This window comes from Pteropus medius, unplaced genomic scaffold (genome assembly GCF_902729225.1).
Source record: "Pteropus medius unplaced genomic scaffold, Ma_sr-lr_union100, whole genome shotgun sequence".
NCBI classification, from domain to species: Eukaryota; Metazoa; Chordata; class Mammalia; order Chiroptera; family Pteropodidae; genus Pteropus; species Pteropus medius.
The window spans coordinates 4293300-4310806 of record NW_024354502.1 but is presented as its reverse complement, the minus strand read 5'-3'; the positions used below and the strand labels follow the sequence as shown (position 1 = coordinate 4310806).

The window sequence follows — 17507 nt, the reverse complement described above, 5'->3', positions numbered from 1 at the left end:
TGAAGAACCAGATCTGATAGGTGAGTCATCTCTGCAGCAGGGTCATCCAGCCCATTCCGGAGCACTCAGAGCTGGCGAGCTCCTCACTCCATTTTCTGCCAGTATTTTACCTAAAAGTTATTTTTTCTTTACGTAAAGTCGAATCTATTTTTTTTCCCCTTTCCTTTTTCTCTTTCCTTTCCTTTTTTCTTTCTTTCTTTTTTTTTTTAATTCTCTCATTAGAAACTTCTCTGGAGCAATGCGGATCACATTTACCACTGCTGCCCCATGACAGCCCTTCAGATATTTGGCGATAGCTGTCACATTCCACTTCCACACCAGTTCAGATTAGTCATTTGGTAATTAGTCAAATTGTCTTAATGACTCATGGAGCTAAAACTGAGTTAAGACCCTTAGCTAAAGCCCTTGAGATTAGGTGAAAGCAGGCATCTTAATGAGTCAGTGTGACCCAAACAGCCTGGGCCTGACTCACGAGGGTTTGGACCCTAGCGATGGGAGCAGAAAGGAAGGGACAGTTGTAAGTGACGTGAGGATGAAAATTCAAAGACTCTGGTGTCTTGTTTCATGTAAAGCTGTAGGAATTCGGGAACAGTAAAAATACAGCAGAAGGGTGAATATAAATTTTTAAATGAGGGGAGCAATTGATTGAAAAATAAGGGGAGGTACCAGTTGGTGTGGAACACGGCCCTGCTACTACCCTAGGAGGTGTCAGGAGAAACGTGCCTGTCGCCGAGGGTTCTAACTAGGCCCTGCCTGGTTAAAGCCAGCGGTGAGCAGCCACCATAGCACTCGGGGAGGGCTTGCTCATCACATTTCATAATCCCTTCCAATAAACATCTGGTATCTTTATTCCAACATCTATATTTTTGAGTTGTTTGTTGGCTTTTTATTTTAGCTAACGGTGTTTTTAAAGTACTTCACTAAAACATCCACTCAGCTCTTAGTTCTAAAGGCGCTTTCCTTGCCTTTTGAATAGTGTCATATTCTGAGAATAGAAAAGTAAGGGCTTTTTATCCTTGGCAATTTTAACTACTAGAGACCATTGGGAATTGGTAAAGGCTCTACTCACTCTCAAACATCCTCTTTATCTTCTCACTTTTATAACAGTAGTGCCCAGATGCCAGAATGAACAGGTTGCCTCAAGCTGTTTGCCTAAAACCTCACAATTAAACGATTTTTCTGAAGTGGATTCCTCGACTTGGAGTAAGTTGATAAACAAGAAATATTTCTTCTGTTATTTTAAATTTAGCACTATTTAAGCAGGGTCATGACTTGAATTACATTTATAGCACGTCGATGCCATTTTCCCGGAGCATCGGTCATGGAAGTCCTCAAATGGAGGCAGCAAGATGCCCAGATTTCCCGCTGGGGGAAAAGACTGGACCAGACTGAAACCCAAGTTAAGAAAGTTTGCCAGACTCATTAATGCCTCTGCATTTCTTCGGCCCCAGCACCACCGGCCATAATATGTAGTTGGAGGCTCCGATAGCAGTCAGTCACTAACTAAATTAGTGATATTCATAATTGTTTTACTTCCTTGTGAAAAGAAAATCTCAGCCTTAGTTTTCAAGGCTATTACCTACTTGAATTTTCTTGACTCTGTTCTGGGCTGGGCTGGGCTGGGCTCCCTCCAACAACCATTGCAAGCACGTGCTCGCTGTGGGCGCTGCCAGCACAGCTAAAGTCGGACGGCTGAAGGCTCATGGCTTCATGCTGACGAGTTGACTTTTGATCCCTTGACTTGATTTACTGGAGGTTTTGTTCATTTTTGTAAGGGGTGGGGTAGAAATATCTTACGGAAGTGTAGTCACAGCACTGGCCCATAAAGGAGCTAACAATTTTCCCTATAAAGTACTTGATTTGTTTTTTAAAAGTGGGGGAGGGGACAAGAAGCTCCGTTAGACTTTATTTTAGTTGACTTTTTCAGTATAACTATTATATAGACGAACAGAATTTAACAAGGTCTTCTTTTTGAGTTCTTTTAGAAGGATAAATTTCCGTTAATGTCCCCTAAAGACCATTAGGTATAAGAAATATACCTAATAATATGTCATGAGAATCCAGTGTTGTGTAAAATATTTTTGCTAACTCCTACTCTTATATGCATCTATAAATTGTGTCAGAATAGGAATTAAACCAAAAGTCATGCATAAGTACAAATGAAAGTACAAGAGATTCTCAACTGTTCTCTGTTCTGACACGTCAGAACTTTTTAACTAGATAATTCTAAATTTGAAAATTAACTGAGGACATTTGATAAGTTTACATTATTTAGAAGCAAAACAAAAAACATAAAAGCTGTATTCATATGGGAAAAATAGTTTTCAGAAATTGAAGCAGTTTGGATGAGAAGTGTATTTTTAAGGTGCTTCATTTTTCAAATTCCAGTATGTACTAGTTAGCCTCTCTAAATCAGTATGTAATGGCTCTTATACTTGGATACGTTATAACAGCAGTCCCCAACCTTTTTGGCACCAGGGACTGGTGCTCCTATGAGAATCTAATGCCTGATGATCTGAGGTGGAGCTGAGGTGGTGATGCTAACGCTGGGGAGCAGCTGCAAACACAGATGAAGCTTTGTTGCTCACTGGCCCGCCGCTCACCTCCTGCTGTGCAGCCTGGTTCCTAACAGGCCACAGACGGGTACCAGTCCGCGCCCGAGAATTGGGGACCCCTGCATTATAATATTTTAATCTTGATCCTGTACTCTCTCTGTGTTAGCCATTATGAAAAGCATTTGGTTTGTTTTTATTTAATCGTTGGGAAGTAGTACTGGTGTGTACAGTATTCATTGGCAACTTGAAATGCCTTTTTTCATTACATTAAGCAAACGAGTGAGGAAACTTGTTGTTGCAAAGAACTCAGATTCACTCTTGGACAAGCTTGTTTTTAATTTAAAAGATTGTCTATATCTCCAAATCAAAAAAAAAAAATGCTAAATAACCAAAAGCAGATAATTTATCTGATAGCATTCATTTAATTCAACAAATAAATATTTGACTTTTAAATAGAACCACATAGGACCAGGTAATAAATATGTCAGGCTTTTGTTTAAGAAATTTGGTTTTTAGAATATTCATTTCATTACTGATTTTTATAACACATTTTACCTTTAATATAGATGCTGTATCATTGCTAGCATCAGAAAATTAAATTATTATTCATTTTAAATTTTGTTTTCAAGCTTCTTTAAACCAAAGAAAAATACAGTGGGACGCCATGGAACGGGATCTCATGGAGAGAGTGAGAAATCTTCGCCGGAGACTCACGGCCCAGGCTCGTAGCAGATGCCAGACGCCTCGTCTTTTGGCCACATAGGAGGCTGGTGACCTTGAGAGAGTCAGGGAGGGAGATGACTATTTTGCAATCAATGACACTGATTTTTTAGATTATTTATTTTACATTTTTATAAAGATCAACCTTTTGTATAGAAAACTGTGTGTATAAAAATTATGTGCTCTATTTAATTCTGATGCTTTTGGCTGGTAAATGGCTTCTTGTACTTTTCACAATAAAAAACATTTTGAAACTATTAAAACTTGCGTTAGGCTCTTTCTGGTAGCACAAACCAGCATAAACCTCAGTCACTAGTTGAAGAGAGTTTATTTGAAAGATACACCGAGAGATAAAGAGCAGGAAGCCATCTCAACACCTGTACAACCAGGACCAAGAGAGAACTCAGCAGGGACTCTAGAGCACTGTCCCCCAGCAGCGGGAGCTCCTCGTCACCAGTGACCCCACCACGGTCATAATAACATCGGTGTCTCTGTCTCTGCCTCTCCTGACAGCACCAGCCGTTCCCACCTTCTCTGGCTCTTAGCTCCATGACAGGGCTGTGCCGTCATGTTGGGCAGATTACTCCTCTGAACCCGTTTCCACAAGGAGAGTAGGAGTAGCTCGTGCACTCGATGTGAGGATGACACGATGTAACGTACTTGAAGTTCCTGGTACAGGGCTTGACAGTAATGTGCCATACATAGTAGGAATTCTTTTTTATCTGAGTCTAAAAACAATCTGATGGTAACCCAGATATTCTCAGTAAGCAGAGTGCTCTCTTTGTCCAAGAGTCAGAGTTCTAAACTAAAATCCCATCACTGTGTAAGGCATTGGTTTCCCAAGAGCACCTTCCCCGGCCCAGTTTCCTGTTCATTTTCAGGCAGTTACAAACGCCTTGATGGGTCAGGTGGGTGTGTTCGGCAACAGGAAGTCACAGGATGCGAAATAACAGGGTACAATGGGAACTTGGGTGAACTAGAATTGGCTTGCTAAGGGCTTTCAAATTATGAAATACTGTGATTCTGCCACCTGGGATCAGCTGTAGGTTGCCAGTTTTTCACCTCTACTTCACCTCTTTTACTGTGATGTATACTTAACTCAGCTTCGTTTTGCAACTACACACACACGCATGCGCACATACCACTTTTATAGTATAAAATTTCATTTTTAAACAGGTTCTGTTCATTCAGTAAAAGTGAGTTATACTCACTCAAATGAAGCTCTTTATACCATTCCATTTTCTCTGAACCTGTAGTTCTCCCAACAATAATCTTGATAAAGTCTCTGCCTTAGCAGATCTCAGATACTTGACTAAATCTCTTTGGCCGTATGTGCTCGGTTGGCATTTTAAAGGTTATCGCATTTAATGAAACACGAAATGCATTTCTGATTATCTCTTCCTGCTTCTCGGCTTTGCTCTCCTCAGCCTTACCCCCATTTCTTTCCAGTGTGAATCCTCTGGGAGCTGAATAAAGCTTGAGCGTGGCTAAAATTCTCACACTGGCTGCGTTCAAAAGCTTCTCTCAAGTACTCCCTTGCGTGTGTGAAAGAGCAATCCTGAAAGGCCTTTTCATAGTTATTACATTCGTAAGGTTTCTCTCTGGTGTGAACTGTGCAGTGTTGAATCAATTGGAGGTTTTAGCTAAATCCCTCTTCACATTGGTGACATTTAAAGAGTTTCCGTCCAGTATGAATTCAGTGGTGTTGAAAAGATTGGTTAAAGGCCTTTGCTCGGTATATTCATACTGTTTTTCTCTGGTATGGATTCTCTGATGCTGAGCAAGATTTGAGCATTTGCCGAAGGCCTTTCCACAGCAATTCCATGCTAACCATTATGGCAGTGATGATTACTACCAGGACTGCCAAAGTCTTGATTTATTAGTGCGGTGCACTCACTACAGATTCTGGACTTGATGTTTAATCTCATCAGTCTGTGTCCAATCAGGAGACAAACCACACGATAATTTGAGCAGAAAAAGTTTAATGTAAAGAGTTATTAAACTGTGATAGAGGAGTAAGTACACATAGATGTAAAGAGAATTCTGAACGGTGCCTAGGATTGAGGGAGAGTAAAGAAAGGACAAGCTTGGAAGGGAGGCCCCTCCTTCCCCAAGGCTCAGGTTCAGACCTGGCGAGAGAAGGCGTGGTTGCAGACCACTGGATAGTGGGGGCATTGGCTCGGTTTCCCAGGCCAATGCTGGGTCACAGTCCCCTGGCCTCGGGAGGTAAGTCTGGGCTGCAGGCAATCCGAGGCTGCTGGGTAAAAGCACATAGAGAGTCAGGGCATCAGGACTTGAGAACGGTCAAGGTGGTGTGTACACTGGCCAGCACAGTCCATGTCAGGAGGGCCACCGGAAACCACCCCTCTGGGGCACAGGCAAACCAAGGCTGGAAGGCCGGTGCTCAGAGTGCGTCTCAGGGCACTGCCACTGGCACTAGACCTAGGACATGTCCTGGCCATGTTGGGAGGACTGCGGCGAAGTGGTCAGGCTGAGGATGTGAAGTCACTAAGATTGCACTCTGGGCACACTGCTAGGACAGAGCACGATCGGGTGTCCCCACACACTCATACAGCAGGTGGACTATAACGCAGGAACAGGAGTTAGCAAAACAGCACACCGGAGCTGGGAAGAGACGCCCATTCCGCCTGCCCTGTCCTCCAGCACCCTCTACTGACAATTTAAGGGTCCATACCATGAAGAGAAATGCCTGAAGAGTTGGGTGGGTCTGTTTGGGGGAGCAAGTACTGAAGAGTGCATTGGAGCTGAGAGGCAATAAGTTGTTGACTGCAACACTCGTGCAACTCGAAGTAGCTCTAACAGTTTACTTGGTTGCTTGACAGAAATGTGGGCTCAGTGTTGGCCTCTATCTAATCAGATTGACATGCCAGAATTTTCCTGACATGATGTGGAGGGACTTATCCAAAGGCTTAGGAAGGTAGGAATGCACAAGTGGATTTATCATATGAACTTCTCACTCACCTCCCAACTACATGCTCAGCCCAAAGACACTCCCGTTGTTAAGGCATTGAGTGAAGGGAATATCTGTGGTGGCTCTCCTCTACTGGTGACATGTGACAGGGAGCCACCATTGATATGCTCCCTGACCTCAGTGGGGATGATGGAATTCCACAGTAGCCGAGGCCAAGTGGCAGCATTTAACCACCAAGGACAACCATTCCCAGTAAAGGGCAGCAGAGAAGTAGTAGTGGGGAAGGATGTTCGGCTCCTGGTAATTGATTATATGTCCCTAAGAGTGAAATAGATAGGCAGCCTACTAAAATACTGCTTGATATATGTAACAGGAAAAACTTCAGATCTGGTGGCGGAAAACCTGACTGGAGTCCCCACGTTGGAGAACCATGCTTGTTATCCATCTTCCAGACCTAAAGTCACTTCCAGATCCAAAGCCTCTTGATGGAGGGGGGAGCCAGGTCCCCCTGAGGAAGGATCCTGCAGCAGCGATGCCACATGTATATGCTGTAATAATCCCCCAGCCTTCCCGAGGGGACCTGTAGCCATTTGCTTGAATGAAGACACTGGAGCTTTTAGTAGACATTGGCTCTGAATGGACACTAATGACTATAGCCCTCTAAAGTCAGGGCTGACGGTGGTCAGGGGATGAAGGAGTCTTGGACCAAGTGTGAATTACAGCGGACACGGTGAGGCCATGAAACCAACTGCGGTTATTCTCTGAGTACCTGAATTTATAATTGAATAAATACATTCGGCAAAGGCAGCTACTCCACGCGGACACTATGTCCCATTGAGGAAGGGTCATTATGGTAGAAAGAACCAAGTGAAAGCTCCTTGGAAGGTCCTCCTTACTAAGATAGTAAACCAAAAGTATTGTCACATCCCTGGTGGGAGAGAGATGCAGAGATTAGTGCCATCATCAAAACCTTGAGAGGTGGTTGCCTCACATCTCTGTGGAATGACTGAATTGTCAGAAACTTAATCCGTGGTGACTGCAACTGAGCAACCGTTTCGGATGCAGGATCAGCGCAGCCCTGTCGTTATGTCCCAGGAGGGACTGCAGGACCTCCCTGAAACCCCCTCCCCCCGACCTTGCCTCGTCCGGCCACTTCCCACCTCCACCGCCCAAACTGCTCCCCAAACTGCTCCCGTGTTCAGCGCCCATGACTGGCCTCTCATCGCGCGCCACCCACCTGCTACAGTCCCCGCAACACTTCCCTGGCGTCAGGTGCCAGGAATCGGCCCCCTCCCCAGGGCCTCGTGTCCCAGCCGCTCCTCTGGAGCCTCCATAAGGAAGCCTTGCACCCAGCGGCGCACGCGGCGCCCTCCTGGACCGGGAGGACCGGGAGCACCCGGGGGCTGCGGCCCACCCCCGGGCTGTGCGCGACTCCAGCGACGGCCAGGGCTCAAGAGCAAGGGCAGGACCAAGGGTGGACGGCGTGACAGCAGGGGGCGCCTTTCCCGTGAACCCCCTGGCCGCAGCGTGAGCGTGGGGCTCTTCCTAAGGGGTTCGGCCGGGTCCCGCCCACCCGACGTGGGCGCTATCTTCTACAGGTGTCCCCCCCTTATCGTCCCGCCCCGGACTTCCGTCCAGTTCACCAACTGCCGCCCAGAACTCCAGGAGCCGACGGTGCGGCGGGGCCGAGTAGGGAGATTAGGGGCCGGTTAAAGCTTCCGGGCCCGTGTATTTCAGGGAGGACAGGCCGAGCCGAGCGTAGGCCGACACACCGGTGACCCTAGAGTGGAAAAAGTACGGTCGCCCAGGGTCTCCTAGTCCACAGAAGAGTAAATAAAACCGTCTTTCCGGCCGGAGCATAGACCTGGAGGTAACAAAAGTATTGTGCCCCGTGTGAGGATCGAACTCACGACCTTCAGATTATGAGACTGACGCGCTACCTACTGCGCTAACGAGGCACCTGCGAGGGCTGTCCGCCTTGAAATTAATGAGGCTTACAAAGCGGCCCTGTACGCATGCTCAGAAAACCATAGTTTTATCTCCGGTTACTTCACTTTGTCCTGGACCAGGACATTGAAAAGTTCTCGACTTCAGCGCGAGCATGGGAGGGCGCCCTGGCAGATCCGCCCACCAGCGCTCCGGTCTTTCTCCTCCAGCCTGTTTGTCAGTCAAATGATGAGGTTTGCTTGACATCGCTGTGCTGACTAGGAGGACACTGAGGAGTGCGATTCTTCCTGTCGTAAACTCTTATTTTTGTATAGTGCTTACAAAGCGTTGTGATCTCGGGAAACATTTATTGGGCACCTACTGTGTTCCCCGCCCTGTGCTCGGTGCTGCGTTCACAGGGACACTCTCAGCCTCAAAGAGTTGGAAGGGGGCGCGCAGAAAACACATACAGGCACGCGCACGTGAACACTATTCCAGCCCCACCGCAGATCCCGCTCCACCTGGGTCCGCAGCCCCTCCGAGCGCCACAGGCCGAGGCCACAGCTCGGCAACGACACCCCAAGCCACGGCCTCAGCATCTTGGAAGCCCCCACCCGCTTCTCTACCTGTTCCTTCCCCGTCCCCAACCCCTTTCCAGAACTCATTTAAATACAGTCATTGTTGAAGGAAGCTTGCTGTCTCTATCATAAATGGAGAACGGGTGGGGTTTTTTTCCCCCTAGTACATGTTAAAATAAACGCATAACCATTAAATAAAAAAATATTCCTCCACGTACCATCTAAAATCAGCCAGACTGGCACAGTTAAAATTCATATATTTCTCTGTATGTAAATTTTACCTTTAAAAAGGAAACTAAAACTGGTCTCCAGCCAATAACAGGCATGGGGACCGGCTTCGGGAGCGTACTGATGTCTAGGAGTTTGAAGTGCTTCCAAAGATAAGACTGATGGACGACGACCTGCGAGTAGTAAGATGTTAATGCAGATTTAGGCGGTGGGTGTACTGATGATATTCACCGTGCGATTCTTTTGACGTTTGTGTTTATCTAAAAATTTTAATTATAAAGTGTTGGGGGAAGAATTTTTTAAGTCGCCCAGAATTTGGGAGATAAAGCGGGATGTTAAGGGGACGAATGGCGATATAAGTGTGAGAAGGAGAAAAAAACATGTTATCTTAAGAGCAGGCACCAGAATTCCTGGAAGTTGTGGGGAGAGAACAGTGGAGGGTCAGGGGACGGATCTCTCTGTATTTGGAGAGAAATCCCCGGAGCGGGAGGGCGGCGCGGCTCAGACCTGGAAGCCCTGGGAGCTCCAGGGCAGGTGACGATCCTGCCGGGGGGAGGGGTGGGCTCCTTAGGGCATCCTCCTGTCTCCTAAGGGTGAGTCACAGATGGAGGCAGATTGCCTTGACCCCAGACCTCGAGGATTGGGTGGAACTCCCCACCCTCACGATCCCCAGTGGGAACCCCAGGACCTCCCAATCCTCCGGGATACTCTCCCACCCGCGCTCCCCAGTGGTAGGAACCTGACCTGAGGGGTCGCTGTTGGGGACAAGGTGGCCAGGGCCCCAGAACCACCCCGCGGGTGCAGGAGGGCAGATACCTGGGCAGGGGGACTTAAGCGGGGACCCCCCTGCCCACACACTCATAGGAATCCTCGCGGGGTCCCCGAAACCCTGCGGACTTGGGATGTCACAGCAGTTTCACCCACATCTCCAGGCACAAGCGCTGAGTGACGTGTGGATTAAATCCCAACGGCCCTGTTTGCCACAATAACAAACTCGCGGGTCCAGCAGTCCACGACTGAGAAGGTGTCAAACAGATAAACTCACCCGGGGCCACAGTTAATCCCTGAAGTTGTGCAGAACTGCAAATAATTGGAAAGAGCCCAAGTGTCTATCAACAGAGAACAGGAATGACCGTCTGTCCTAGCTATAGACAAAAACAATGGACGCTCTATGCTTAACATGAAATGAGTGAGGAGAACAGGGCAGAGCTGGGTGTGGGGTGTGCCACCATTTCTGTAAAAAAGGGGACGAGTATATTTCCATTTGCTGGTATTTGCACACTAAACCTCCCAAAGCATATGCAACAACCTAAGGTCAACAATTAATATGTGTGGTGTGGGGTGTGGAAACTGCACAGTTGGGGGCAGGGGTGGGAGATGAAGATTTTTCACTGTAAATCTTTGAATAGTTTGGGGAAAAAATACCTGAACTTTGTTAATCTATTACTTATCTAAAATTTTAAATAATTTAAAGCAGGGTCGGGCCTGGTTAGTACTTGGATGGGAGACCACCTGGGAAGACCAGGTGCTGTAGGTGTCAAAAATAAAAAAATAAGGGATTGTAAGCTGACAAGGTCCTTGCAATCTGTGAGGTCAACCAAGGGTTGCCTCGCCTAAAAAAAAATAAAATTTTAAATAATTTAAAAGAGCTAAACTACAGGAAATAGGAAGAAGGAAAGGGGGTGAGGAAAGGGGAAGGAGGGGAAGGGAAGGAAGAAAAGGAAGAGGAGGGAGGAGGGAGGAGGGAGGTGAAGAGAAGGAGGGGAGGCCTCGGCGAGGGGCGGCCCTGCCCGGGGATCCCACTCTGGGCAGCTGCGTCCCCGCTCCCAGTCTTGGCCTTGCCCGGCGGCCGCGAGGGGTCGCTGTGGTGAGGGGGTCTCGGTCGTCGCCTTCCCACCACCCCACCCCCGGGCTTTGGTTTGTCCGTGCAGGGACTGGGGAGAAGGGAGGCGGGGGCGTCCTTTTAGTTCTAGAGGTTCCTAGGGCCCGAAGTCCAGGGGTAGGGTGGGAAGGAGGAGGGAGAGTGGAGGACACACTGACTGCATCACGACCGCATGCGGGGTATCAGGCTGGGTCTCCACAAGGGGTGACCACCATCAGCACCCAGCCCTGTTTATGGAAGGTACGCAACACGAATGAGGGGCGGTGCAAATATTCCGCTAAAGTGTCTTCATCTTTGAAATACTTGTGCCACCAGTTTTCAAAGGCTCCGCTGAGCGTGTCAGTGTAATAAAACACACGTGCCTCCTCGCTGCTGCCGCAGAATCCCGGCAGGTACCGAGTCCCTACCAACTGAGCCCAGAGTAAAGGGTGCTTGCTCGGTGCCACATGCCCACCGGGGTCGCAAGAGCAGAGAGGCTCCTGCAGGAAGGGACCCCCAGGCCTGACTAGCAGTGACTGATGGCAGAGGGCTGGCGGAGGTTAGGGGGTGGGAGGCAGGACCTGCGGGGTGGCGGTGGGGGTCACGAAACAAACCCTTCCCATCTCCAGGCCTTTGCACGCACAGCGCTCTCCGCCTGACGGACTTTCCCACCATCAGGCCCCTTTTTTGTGACGGGGATCTCTTCCTTGCCTTTCTTCAGCCAGGTCAAAGGTTCTCTTCTCTGCCAAAACCTGATCTCCATTTTCTTCCTCACCTGCTTCTCGCTCGCCCTACTCTGGTGGCTGAAGGCGCTCCTTCCTGGCGGCTCATTTACTCCCGCAACAACCTGAAGGGGTCAGTATTACGACCGCCCTTCATTTTCAGACGCGCGAACTCAAGGGCATGGGCGACCTGGCCGAGTGTAAGGGACGGCAGGATTCCATCCTGAGTCACACGATGACGCCTGGCCTCTCGCCATCACTTCCCCCACGCCAGCAGCAGTTTTTAAAGTGTTTCCTCATTTTGCGCCCCTTAAAATAATTTTGAAAAACATCTAAGCACCTCCTTGCATAATGTTAATAGCTAAACTTTCTCAGTCGAACAGTTACAAAGGATGTAATTTCCAGTAGCTTGTATATGCTGATTTTTTTAAAAAAGGAAACTGCATGTGATTTTTACGTGCATCCAATGACATAGAAATGTCCTATAGATTTCATACAAACCATAATCTATTTTAAATATACATGAATAAGCTCCTTTAAGACTTAAGTTTCTTTATTTTCCCCAACTCATATTTCTATTCTACTTCTCCCACAGAATCTTATCCTCATATAATATATATTTTGTTTCAATGCTTGTTATTGATCACCCTAAGATACCTCCCACAACAAAAATATATCCATAAATTGAAATTTTTGTTTCTTGTGACCCTAAAGCTCTGTGTCAAAATTTTCATCTAAATTAACATGCTATTATTTTTATTAGCATACAATTAATGAAAAATCATAAATCTATTTATAGATTTGAAGAATAATTTTTTAATGTAAAAATGTAAACTTTTTATCTAAAACAAATATCTATGAGATGTATCTTTTTAATCCCATTTAGTTCATGCACGCACAGCCAGCTATCAATTTTTGCTAGAATGAGATGAGCTTCAGAATTAATTTTATTCATACTTTTCATATTTACTGATGTAAATGTCGAGAAACTTTATTCACATGAAGAAGTAAAAAAAGACAAGTTTTGTTTCAGCACTGAAATTCAATTCCTTAAATAATTTCAAGTTACCGCTTAAAAAAATCACTTCTCTATCAGCTTGATAAAGTCCCCTTTCTATTCTGAATTGCAAACCATGAAAATCAGTCGTTCAATCTTTCACTTTCTCAGCCTTCGACTTCTAGTGTTTTGAACTGAATGTTCCCCTTATTTGTAAAGCTGGAGGTTTTCACACCTAGGTAGTAAGATCCTGAAGTTGGAGGAAGAGCAGATATGAAAGAGAAGATGGGAAAAGAACAGTGGCCTGACCTGCCTTTCTCCAGGCGATCAATTTTAGGGTGTTTTCACGTACTCATGGTTTACATGTCCAGGTGACATGTGATGGGGCAGTAGAAGCTGTGGTAAGCTCATTTTACGGCATAGAAAGTGGTGTGTGTGTGTGTGTGTGCGTGTGTGTGTAAGAGGTAGGCTCAAGGCTGGCTGAGCAGAGTAACTTAATGGAAACATGTTTCAAATTCATCCTCACGCTTGGCCCTGGATGGACCCCCTGGGAAACTTATGAAATAAAGCAGGCCCAGGGCGATGAAAGTGTGCCCCGGGAAATGGCTGCAGAGACCGAGAGAAGGGATCCAAGTGTAGACACATTCTGCGGTAACAGCCAGGACTTGGGTCTGGTTAACTGCCAAGGATAAAGACAGAAGTGAAGTCATTTTAAATTAAGATGAGCGATGTCCATAAACATCCTGGGGCCACTACTGGACAGGAAAGAGGAGCCTTTGGGGGAGAACCCAATAAATTCTGTTTTTGCATATTTTGTACTGCACAGATAACATGTACCCATTATAAAATGCATACATACATAAGTACATACTGTATCAGTTAGCTGTTGACGTACTAGTGCTGCTGAACGAATCACCCCAAACTTAAAGGTTTAAACAACAATCAAGTTATTTTAATAGCTTTATGAAGATATAATTCACATACTATACAGTCCATTGATTTAAAGTATACAATTCAATGGTTTTAATACATTATTATTTTTTAATGTGGCAAAATATATATAATGAAATTTACCCTTTGAACCATTTTAAGTGCCTAATTCAGTGGCATTAAGTACATTTGCAATGTTGCTCAACTATCATAACTACCTATTTCCAAAACCCATTAAGTAATAACCCCCATGCCATCTGTAAATCAAGGAGAGAGGCCTTAGAAGAAGCCAACCCTTCCTGTACCTCGGTCTCAGACTTCCAGCCCCCAGTAGCCTCTAATATACTATCTATGAATTTGTTTATTCTAGATATTTCGTATAAATGGAAACATACAATATTTGTCCTTTTGTGTCTGGCTGACTTCACTTAGCATCATGTTTTCAAGGTAAGTATGTATTTTTCTTGCTCACGAGTTTGATCTAGCTCTAAGCTGAGGTCGGGTTCAGCTCTGCTGCTCATGTGACTAGCCATTCCCCAGAGTATATTTTTCTCACTGAGCATTACAGCAGCCCAAGAGACCAAGCTACACCAAGCAAAGACATTTAAGGCTTCTGTTCTGGGTACCTCCATCTAAGTCTCATTGGCCAAACCAAGTCGCCTGGCCAAGGTCAATATCTATGGAGTAGGGAAATATATTTGGCCCACATTACGAGAGGCTACAAAGCCAGGGAAAGGGAGGGAGTGAAGAACTGAGAATAATAATTCAATCCGCCACACACACAGACAAACACAAGAAAGCAAAGTCCCCCTCATCCTACCCTTGTCCCTACCCGATTCCATCTTCAGAGGGAACCATGGATATCAGTATCATATTGTCCTGTGACTTATTTTTTCCACTTAACGATAAGCTGGGAACTCTTTCCCTTTCAATACATATTGATCCTCCTAGTTCTTTGTAACCACAGCAGACTATCTGTAAGAGGAGGAGGCGGCGAGGACACAGATATGTCTTTGTGAAGACATAGGAGGAAGACGGCTGTCTGCAATCCCGGGGGAGAGGCCTTAGAAGAAACCAGCCCTTCCTACACCTCAGTCTCGAACTTCCAGCCTCCAGAATGGCGAGAGAATTACTTTCCGTTAAGTCCCCCGGTCTACGGTACTTCGTTACAGCAGCCGGAGCTGCTCCGGGTCTTCCCACTCTAGAACATCTAATTCTAAACAGTTAGGAACAAATGCTGTAGTGAACATTCTTGGGCACGTGTTTGACAGTGGAAGTCTGAGGAGCTTGTGAGCAGCTAGAAAACATGTTCTGCCCTAGATTCTGGAGGATTCGCTGTTTTCCCCTCAAGGGAGCATGTAGGGAATTTTCCATCTACCTGACGGTGAAGACCAGACGCCGTGGGATTTGTGGGTGCCAGAGAATCGCAGCTGTTAAGAGACAAGACGTTTCTTTTCACCCCTGACCTCTCCCTCCACTTTCATCCCATCCACAGGTCACTGTCCTCATCTGCGTGGCCGGGATCACAGCCAGGTCACAGAGGCACGTGACCTGGCCACAGCCCACAGCCTGTCCTTCCCCAAACGGTTCTCTGCAGTCACTGCTTCATTTGGAAGGAAGTCAGAGTGAGTGGGTTCCAGAATCCATGCTCACTGTGCTTCTCTTTTCCAGTTCTTTCCGCTTTAAAAATTAAAATAAAAAAAAATGTAGAGGGAGTCAACAGTCTGGGTGCGGGGAGAGGTTACCGGGGAAGGAAGGAGCCCAGGGAGGAAGGCCCCGTTCGGGGCCTGTGATACTTTGGGACATGGCGTGGGTTTTCCAGGCCTGGCTCTTTCCCAACCAGGACTCAGTAATGTGGTAGGACTTGGCCGCGGGCCCACGTGTCTCATCTCATCATTCTGGCCGTGATGAGCCAGAAGCCAGGGCACGGCCAGCTGAGTAAGTCAAAGGAGACTGAGAGGCCGGGCGTTGGGGGGTTTTCCTCAGACGTGGGAAGCAGCCAGTCGTTCTTTTGTCATCCGTCCAGGGCAGCGGACGGCCGCGTCCTCCCGGCTTCATTTTCGCTGGCCGTGTGGACGGTGCTGTGAGTCAGCCTGCGGCTGCTGGAAGCGTCTGCGTGTCATTGGTGTCCCTGAAAGGCTCTGCCCTCCACGCGGTGGCCGGGGAAGCCCCGCAGACGCTAATCTGGCCCTGTCTGGGTTCCGCTAACAAGCCTGGGCACCGCCTACCGTCCCTGACATAAAGGCGCAAGTCCTCGCGCGCCCCTCGATATCGGACCTCTTGAGGTCCTCTCTTCCGCTCCTCGCCACCTGCCGCACCACCCTACACTCCTGGGGCGGCTGTTCCCTCCCACCGGCCCCAGCGAGTGCCTACCGCGCCTGCCCGTCACGACCTCACAGAGGCCTCCCGGCTCCTGCGCTAGGTCAGCCTCCCTGCTCTGTGCTCTCATGGCTCTTGGCCCCCTGACCTTAACTCTCATCCCAGCTCAATGTCATGACTTCCCATTTGCTGTCTTTCCCCCTGGCCTGTAGGCACCACCACTGCACGGGCCGTGCTGCAGGCTGTGCACAGCCCAGGGTGGGCCCCCCGGCATTTGATGATGAAAGGAAGTGCTTCTCACTCTCTACCATTATTGCTCGTTTTTCCTGGAGGGTAGAGACTGTGGTTGGTTCCTATCTATATCCCCAACTTTTAGTCTGATCAAAGACCTATTTCCTGGTTTCAAAGACAGGCTCTGATTTCAGGAGCCAAGTGGGCCTTGCCATGAACTGGCCGGAAACGAACTCCAAGGTCCATGGATCACCTCCGTATACAGAGGGGAGGACGGAGAGCTCCCCCAACCAGAAGACAGGAAAGGGTTAGAGCCCTCATCTCTCGGGCCCTCCCACTCCATCCCCTCGGACCGGTGAGACAGCTAGTGGTGGGTGTGGTCCCTGGGCCCCAAGGAGCTGGGCCTGCCCCTTCCAGGTTCAGAACTAGAATAGGACAGTGATTTTACCGGCAGTTCCAACAGGCAGAATGGCAGTGGCAGGGGTCACGGTGTATGTCCTGGCATCCCAGGCTGTGTTGGGACAAAGAATCGTGAGGCCCCCTTCTTCACAGGGCTAATGGGTGCCGTGGTTCTTACCTGCAGTAGCCAGGCATCCAAGGACTGGACTGTTTAGATATTCATCCTTTCAGATCTTATCACGAAAACCTACTCCCACACCTGTGCTACAAACAGTGTTTGTACCTGAAATTGCACAATTACATTATGGCAAAGTTGCGTCATCTGGCTCATAATTTAAGGCTTAGAGGCTTCAACTAATTTAAGTGGCAGTCTGATGGCTAAAGGGAGAAAGTCTGATTACAGAGTGGCATTTACTTAGAGGTCTGGAGCTCCCTCCAGCACCTCACACATATACACACAGAAGGTACTCAGAAAGTGTTTGTGGAATAAATGAATGATATAAAATTTGCCATCCTGATTCTGTGCATCTTTTTCTATTCGAAAGTCTGTCCCCAATTTTCACACACACACTCACCAGAGTAGGCCTTTACTCACTAAAATTTGCCACAGTGAGCTGATTCACCCTTACAACTTTATATCATAGAGCCGAAGAGGGGTGCAAGCCAGAATCTTCTGGAACACTGTTTTTCTCTGCAAAAAGAGACAATCAACAAGGGCTGGCAGGGGTTGGGGGTACTCGTAGTAAGACTACAACCCACTAGGTCCACAGAAGTGGCTGACGCTGGTATTTCCACTCTCCTTCGGGGTAGGAGCTGCTGGCAGGTGATCACATGTTTCACTCATCAGATATTTACCAAGTGCTGCTGTGATATAGCCACTGAGATCAAAGTGACGAACAAGACAGAATTGGTTCCTCCCTCACTGAGATTATAAGTAGGTAAATAAATACATGAGCAAGACAATTCCATATTATGGTAAGTGCCGTGAAGGTGGCAATAAGAAGAGTTAAGCTGAGGTCAGAAGGACGAGTTCTCTGTTGCAACAGTTGACAGAACCCACTCCAGCTGGTTAAGCAGAAACGGTTTGTTACAGAGGATCAGTTAGTTCA

At 47.3% G+C, this 17507-nt stretch overlaps 1 protein-coding gene, 1 long non-coding RNA gene and 1 other non-coding gene across 5 annotated transcripts in view; 1 reads left to right on the top strand and 2 right to left on the bottom strand.

Annotated features, from left to right (window-relative positions):
* TBC1D31 (TBC1 domain family member 31) overlaps window positions 1-3538 on the top strand; it is a 49865-nt gene extending 46327 nt beyond the window's left edge. For 2 of the 3 annotated variants that reach the window (XM_039853500.1, XM_039853503.1), the window contains 2 exons: window positions 1108-1203; window positions 3185-3538. In XM_039853500.1, the coding sequence (XP_039709434.1) occupies window positions 1108-1203; window positions 3185-3318 (230 nt within the window). In that variant the 3' untranslated portion in view covers window positions 3319-3538. The remainder of the gene's footprint in view (window positions 1-1107; window positions 1204-3184) is intronic. The other variant, XM_039853502.1, reaches the window with a different exon arrangement.
* Window positions 3539-5240: 1702 nt separating this feature from the next.
* On the bottom strand, window positions 5241-7739 carry LOC120595413 (uncharacterized). The gene is made up of 2 exons (XR_005650819.1): window positions 7445-7739; window positions 5241-5529 (listed from the first exon to the last, which is right to left on the bottom strand). It is a non-coding gene; the product is annotated as an uncharacterized LOC120595413 (long non-coding RNA).
* A 353-nt stretch (window positions 7740-8092) lies between these two features.
* TRNAM-CAU (transfer RNA methionine (anticodon CAU)) lies at window positions 8093-8165 on the bottom strand. The gene has a single exon. It is a non-coding gene; the product is annotated as a tRNA-Met (tRNA).
* Window positions 8166-17507: the final 9342 nt, after the last annotated feature.